We start from the raw sequence: 7,500 nt of genomic DNA on the forward strand, positions 1-7,500 counted from the left end.
TGCCTAGTTAAAGGTTAAAGGTTAACTAAAATGTGAAATAACACACATCGATCTCAATGAGTTTCTCATTGATTCCTTGTGTCCTCTTCTCTTGCCTCCTCGAAGCATACTGGGTGAAAAGATGAATAGTTCCTCCAACAGAGGACACAAGGGAGGAAAAGTTCATCCCAAATGGCACCCTATGTAGTGCACTAGGGAATAGGGAGCCATTTCATTTAGGATGCATCCTATGTAGTGCACTAGGGAATAGGGAGCCATTTCATTTAGGTTGCACCCTATGTAGTGCACTAGGGAATAGGGAGCCATTTAATTTAGGGTGCACCCTATGTAATGCACTAGGGAATAGGGAGCCATTTAATTTAGGGTGCACCCTATGTAGTGCACTAGGGAATAGGGAGCCATGTCATTTAGGGTGCACCCTATGCAGTGCACTAGGGAATAGGGAGCCATTTCATTTAGGGTGCACCCTATGTAGTGTACTAGGGAATAGGGAGGCATTTCATTTAGGGTGCACCCTATGTAGTGCACTACGGAATAGGGAGCCATTTCATTAAGGGTGCACCCTATGTAGTGCACTAGGTAATAGGGAACCATGTCATTTAGGGTGCACCCTATGCAGTGCACTAGGGAATAGGGAGCCATTTAATTTAGGGTGCACCCTATGTAGTGCACTACGGAATAGGGAGCCATTTCATTTAGGGTGCACCCTACGGTTTACCTTGCATGCTGTGGTATGCAGCTCAGCTAACCTAGCAGTGTGTGTGTGTGTGTGTGTGCAGCGGAGAACATGGCGTTCTACGAGGCAGCTGAGGAGATGAGGTGGGGAGCAGCGTCTGCCATACCAGAGAAATCCCAGTTCATCTTCAAGTGAGTTACTCTGGAGAAAGTGTGAGACCGAGAGAACCTTAACCTCTGTGTGTGTGTGTGTGTGAGACAGAGAGAACATTAACCTCTGTGTGTGAGACCGAGAGAACCTTAACCTCTGTGTGTGAGACCGAGAGAACCTTAACCTCTGTGTGTGAGACAGAGAGAACCTTAACCTCTGTGTGTGAGACAGAGAGAACCTTAACCTCTGTGTGTGAGACAGAGAGAACCTTAACCTCTGTGTGTGAGACAGAGAGAACCTTAACCTCTGTGTGTGAGACCGAGAGAACCTTAACCTCTGTGTGTGAGACCGAGAGAACCTTAACCTCTGTGTGTGAGACAGAGAGAACCTTAACCTCTGTGTGTGAGACAGAGAGAACCTTAACCTCTGTGTGTGAGACCGAGAGAACCTTAACCTCTGTGTGTGAGACCGAGAGAACCTTAACCTCTGTGTGTGAGACAGAGAGAACCTTAACCTCTGTGTGTGAGACAGAGAGAACCTTAACCTCTGTGTGTGAGACAGAGAGAACCTTAACCTCTGTGTGTGAGACAGAGAGAACCTTAACCTCTGTGTGTGAGACAGAGAGAACCTTAACCTCTGTGTGTGAGACCGAGAGAACCTTAACCTCTGTGTGTGAGACCGAGAGAACCTTAACCTCTGTGTGTGAGACAGAGAGAACCTTAACCTCTGTGTGTGAGACAGAGAGAACCTTAACCTCTGTGTGTGAGACAGAGAGAACCTTAACCTCTGTGTGTGAGACAGAGAGAACCTTAACCTCTGTGTGTGAGACAGAGAGAACCTTAACCTCTGTGTGTGAGACAGAGAGAACCTTAACCTCTGTGTGTGAGACCGAGAGAACCTTAACCTCTGTGTGTGAGACCGAGAGAACCTTAACCTCCGTGTGTGTGTCTGTGTCTGTGTGTGTGTGTGTGCGTAGCACCTTTCTGAAGCCTGGAGCTCCTCGATGGATCAACATCGATGGTCGTACCATGGGGCTGACAGTGAAGGGTCTGGTTGTTCCTCACCGCTACGTGCTGGACGCTGCCCAGACACACATCTTCCTGCTCATGAAGAAGGTGTGTGTGTGTGTGTGTAGAGTTAGTCCCTCCTGACAGAGGGGCTTATTCACTGAACTACCTCTGTAACACAATTAAACACACAGTACACAGAGCAGGATAATATGAAGTTGTGTCATGAACTACCTCTGTAACACAACTAAACACACAGTACACAGAGCCGGATAATATGAGGTTGTGTCCAAACGTCCGAATGAGGAATTGGCTCAACTCAAAAGTTGGTCGTAACTAAGAAGTATTTGGATTCCAAAGGAAATACCTTGCAGAGGTTCTGCAGATAAAATACATAAAAACTTCAAGGTTTTATAATGTCCCCTCCTCTGTCCCAGGATAACTTCTACCGGTACCTCAAGTCTCTGGTCCATAAAGACATGTTTTATAATGTCCCCTCCTCTCTCTCTGTCCCCTCCTCTCTCTCTCTCTCTCTGTCCCCTCCTCTGTCTCTGTCCCCTCCTCTCTCTCTGTCCCCTCCTCTCTCTCTGTCCCAGGACACCTTCTTCCGGTCCATAAAGACATGTTTTATAATGTCCCCTCCTCTCTCTCTGTCCCCTCCTCTGTCTCTGTCCCCTCCTCTCTCTGTCCCCTCCTCTCTCTGTCCCCTCCTCTGTCTCTGTCCCAGGATACCTTCTACTAGCCCACAAAGACATGTTTTATAATGTCCCCTCCTCTCTCTCTGTCCCCTCCTCTCTCTCTGTCCCCTCCTCTCTCTCTGTCCCCTCCTCTGTCTGTCCCAGGATACCTTCTACTGGTCCATAAAGACATGTTTTATAATGTCCCCTCCTCTGTCTCTGTCCCCTCCTCTGTCTCTGTCCCAGGATAACTTCTACCGGTACCTCAAGTCTCTGGTCCATAAAGACATGTTTTATAATGTCCCCTCCTCTGTCTCTGTCCCAGGACACGTTCTACTGGTCCACAAAGACATGTTTTATAATGTCCCCTCCTCTCTCTCTGTCTCCTCCTCTGTCTCTGTCCCAGGATACCTTCTACTGGTCCATAAAGACATGTTTTATAATGTCCCCTCCTCTCTCTCTGTCCCCTCCTCTGTCTCTGTCCCAGGATACCTTCTACTGGTCCACAAAGACATGTTTTATAATGTCCCCTCCTCTCTCTCTGTCCCCTCCTCTGTCTCTGTCCCCTCTGTCTCTGTCCCAGGACACCTTCTACCGGTACCTCAAGTCTCTGGTCCATAAAGACATATTTTATAATGTCCCCTCCTCTGTCTCTGTCCCCTCCTCTGTCTCCTCCTCTGTCTCTGTCCCCTCCTCTGTCTCTGTCCCAGGACACCTTCTACCGGTCCATAAAGACATATGTTATAATGTCCCCTCCTCTGTCTCTGTCCCAGGATAACTTCTACGGGTACCTCAAGTCTCTGGTCCATAAAGACATGTTTTATAATGTCCCCTCCTCTCTCTCTGTCCCCTCCTCTGTCCCCTCCTCTGTCTCTGTCCCAGGACACCTTCTACCGGTACCTCAAGTCTCTGGTCCATAAAGACATGTTTTATAATGTCCCCTCCTCTCTCTCTGTCCCCTCCTCTGTCTCTGTCTCCTCCTGTCTCTGTCCCAGGATACCTTCTACTGGTCCATAAAGACATGTTTTATAATGTCCCCTCCTCTCTCTCTGTCCCCTCCTCTGTCTCTGTCCCCTCTGTCTCTGTCCCAGGACACCTTCTACCGGTACCTCAAGTCTCTGGTCCATAAAGACATATTTTATAATGTCCCCTCCTCTGTCTCTGTCCCCTCCTCTGTCTCCTCCTCTGTCTCTGTCCCCTCCTCTGTCTCTGTCCCAGGACACCTTCTACCGGTCCATAAAGACATATGTTATAATGTCCCCTCCTCTGTCTCTGTCCCAGGATAACTTCTACGGGTACCTCAAGTCTCTGGTCCATAAAGACATGTTTTATAATGTCCCCTCCTCTCTCTCTGTCCCCTCCTCTGTCCCCTCCTCTGTCTCTGTCCCAGGACACCTTCTACCGGTACCTCAAGTCTCTGGTCCATAAAGACATGTTTTATAATGTCCCCTCCTCTGTCTCTGTCCCCTCCTCTGTCTCTGTCCCCTCCTCTGTCTCTGTCCCCTCCTCTGTCTCTGTCCCCTCCTCTGTCTCTGTCCCCTCCTCTCTCTCTGTCCCCTCCTCTCTCTCTGTCCCCTCCTCTGTCTCTGTCCCCTCCTCTCTCTCTGTCCCCTCCTCTGTCTCTGTCCCAGGACACCTTCTACCGGTACCTCAAGTCTCCGGTCCATAAAGACATGCAGAAGAGGGCTCTGGTCCCGGCGCCCCACGTCTTCACGTAAGACTCTACAGGATATTCTGCACCTCCACCATATCATTGTTAATTGGACTGAAACATTCACCTGTCTACCAAGCCATCTCCAGTTCACAGAGCGGGTGTCATGTGTTGTTGTTGCATCGCTCTCCTTTTACAAGAGACAGTCAGCTGGTCTTGGGGGGGGGATCATGGAAATTCAACAACAGCAGTGGTCTTGATGTGTAATATGAGTCTGACCATCGACACACACCTCTTTTCTCCCCCTCTCCTTCCTCCTCTCTCTCTCACCACCCCTATCCCTTCTGTCTCTCTCTCCCCCTTCTGTCTCTCTCTCACCGCCCCTATCCCTCTCTGTCTCTCTCACCTCCCCTTCCGTCTCTCTTCCCCCTCTCTGTCTCTCTCACCTCCCCTTCCGTCTCTCTTCCCCTCTCACCTCCCCTTCCGTCTCTCTTCCCCCTCCCCTTCCGTCTCTCTTCCCCCTCTCTGTCTCTCTCACCTCCCCTTTTGTCTCTCTTCCCCCTCTCTGTCTCTCTCACCTCCCCTTCTGTCTCTCTTCCCCCTCTCTGACTCTCTAACCTCCCCTTCTGTCTCTCTTCCCCCTCTCTGTCTCTCTCACCTCCCCTTCCATCTCTCTTCCCCCTCTCTGTCTCTCTCACCGCCCCTTCCACTTCTCTCTCTCCTCCCCTTCCGTCTCTCTCACCTCCCCTTCCGTCTCTCTCACCGCCCCTTCCACTTCTATCTCTCTCTCCTCCCCTTCCGTCTCTCTCACCTCCCCTTCTGTCTCTCTCTTCCCCCTCTCTGTCTCTCTCACTGCCCCTTCCACTTCTGTCTCTCTCTTCCCCCTCTGTCTCTCTTCCCCCTCTCTGTCTCTCTTCCCCCTCTCTGTCTCTCTTCCCCCTCTCTGTCTCTCTTCCCCCTCTCTGTCTCTCTCTTCCCCCTCTCTGTCCCTCTCTTCCCCCTCTCTGTCTCTCTCACTGCCCCTTCCCCCTCTCTGTCTCTCTTCCCCCTCTCTGTCTCTCTTCCCCCTCTCTGTCTCTCTCTTCCCCCTCTCTGTCTCTCTTCCCCCTCTCTGTCTCTCTTCCCCCTCTCTGTCTCTCTTCCCCCTCTCTGTCCCTCTCTTCCCCCTCTCTGTCTCTCTCTTCCCCCTCTCTGTCTCTCTCACTGCCCCTTCCCCTTCTGTCTCTCTCTTCCCCCTCTCTCTCTCTCACCGCCCCTTCCCCTTCTGTCTCTCTCACCGCCCCTTCCTCTTCTCTCTCTTCCCCCTTTGTCTCTCTCACCGCCCCTTCCACTTCTGTCTCTCTCTTCCCCCTCTCTGTCTCTCTCACTGCCCCTTCCCCTTCTGTCTCTCTTCCCCCTCTCTGTCTCTCACCGCCCCTTCCCCTTCTCTCTCTTCCCCCTTTCTGTCTCTCTCACCGCCCCTTCCCCTTCTGTCTCTCACCGCCCCTTCCCCTTATCTCTCTCTTCCCCCTTTGTCTCTCTCACCGCCCCTTCCCCTTCTCTCTCTTCCCCCTCTCTGTCTCTCTCTTCCCCCTCTGTCTCTCTCACCACCCCTTCCCCTTCTCTCTCTCCTCCCCCTGTCTCTCTCACCGCCCCTTCCCCTTCTCTCGCTCTCCTCCCCTTCTGTCTCTCACCTCCCTTTCTCTCTCTTTCACCGCCCCTTCCCCTTCTGTCTCTCTCTTCCCCCTCTCTGTCTCTCACCGTCACCTTCCCCTTCTGTCTCGCTCTCTCACCGCCCCTTCCACTTCTGTCTCTCTCTTCCCCCTTTCTGTCTCTCTCACCGCCCCTTCCACTTCTGTCTCTCTCTTCCCCCTTTCTGTCTCTCTCACCGCCCCTTCCACTTCTGTCTCTCTCTTCCCCCTCTCTGTCTCTCTCACCACCCCTTCCCCTTCTGTCTCTCTCTTCCCCCTCTCTGTCTCTCACCGTCACCTTCCCCTTCCCTCTCTTCCCCCTGTCTCTCACCGTCACCTTCCCCTTCCCTCTCTTCCCCCTCTGTCTCTCACCGTCACCTTCCCCTTCACCCTCTCTCTCTTCCCCCTCCCTGTCTCTCACTGTCACCTTCCCCGTCTCTCTCTTCCCCCTCTGTCTCTCACCGCCCCATCTCTCGCTCTTCCCTCTCCCTCCTCTCCAGTGATGCCCAGTTGGAGGCCAATGTGAGGAATCGTAACCCAGGCGTCAGCCCCATCCTGCAGTGGCAGCAGGAGGAGGAGGAGAAGGCAGCAGCAGCTGTTGCTGCCAGGCCCATTGACGTCAAAGCCATGGTGGCCACCAACAAGTTGGACAGGAAGTAGAGAGCCCAGGGCATCATGGGAAATGGAGTTTAATATACATGCGGTTGTTCATCTAATATATATTTGGTTTCCATGGAGATGGTGTTACATAGGATTACTTTATGTCCTAAATATTGGACTTATTAGCTATTGTTTTAATGGAGATATTGGTATTGTATAGAATAATTTATGTCCTCGACAACTGATGTCAAGCCAGTACGGATTGGTTGATTGAGGGAAATAAACTTTTGTCTGTTGAGTACCTGTGTTGCGTTAAGGCCATTTACTGTACTGAGAATGAATCTGCTGATGATAAAATCTACTTTAGTTCAGATGGACAGAGAACAGGGACTGTCTGTAGGGGCCCTCTGCTACACAACACACTACTACAGGGACTGTCTGTAGGGGCCCTCTGCTACACAACACACTACTACAGGGACTGTCTGTAGGGGCCCTCTGCTACACAACACACTACTACAGGGACTGTCTGTAGGGGCCCTCTGCTACACAACACACTACTACAGGGACTGTCTGTAGGGGCCCTCTGCTACACAACACACTACTACAGGGACTGTCTGTAGGGGCCCTCTGCTACACAACACACTACTACAGGGACTGTCTGTAGGGGCCCTCTGCTACACAACACACTACTACAGGGACTGTCTGTAGGGGCCCTCTGCTACACAACACACTACTACAGGGACTGTCTGTAGGGGCCCTCTGCTACACAACACACTACTACAGGGACTGTCTGTAGGGGCCCTCTGCTACACAACACACTACTACAGGGACTGTCTGTAGGGGCCCTCTGCTACACAACACACTACTACAGGGACTGTCTGTAGGGGCCCTCTGCTACACAACACACTACTACAGGGACTGTCTGTAGGGGCCCTCTGCTACACAACACACTACTACAGGGACTGTCTGTAGGGGCCCTCTGCTACACAACACACTACTACACAACATACTGCAACATCAACTGATACACAACACACTAATACACAACAAACTACTACACAACACACAA

The 7,500-nt window shown here is 51.6% G+C and overlaps 1 protein-coding gene across 2 annotated transcripts in view; it reads left to right on the top strand.

Annotated features, from left to right (window-relative positions):
* The window catches only part of LOC135538056 (regulator of G-protein signaling 9-like), a 54,708-nt gene extending 47,976 nt beyond the window's left edge, over positions 1-6,732 (top strand). For both annotated transcript variants that reach the window (XM_064964049.1, XM_064964050.1), the window contains exons 14-17: positions 780-867; positions 1,803-1,941; positions 4,142-4,224; positions 6,332-6,732. In XM_064964049.1, coding sequence (XP_064820121.1) covers positions 780-867; positions 1,803-1,941; positions 4,142-4,224; positions 6,332-6,491 — 470 coding nt within the window. In that variant the 3' untranslated portion in view covers positions 6,492-6,732. The remainder of the gene's footprint in view (positions 1-779; positions 868-1,802; positions 1,942-4,141; positions 4,225-6,331) is intronic.
* The last annotated feature ends 768 nt before the right edge of the window (positions 6,733-7,500 follow it).

Source organism: Oncorhynchus masou, unplaced genomic scaffold, assembly GCF_036934945.1.
Source record: "Oncorhynchus masou masou isolate Uvic2021 unplaced genomic scaffold, UVic_Omas_1.1 unplaced_scaffold_899, whole genome shotgun sequence".
NCBI classification, from domain to species: domain Eukaryota; kingdom Metazoa; phylum Chordata; class Actinopteri; order Salmoniformes; family Salmonidae; genus Oncorhynchus; species Oncorhynchus masou.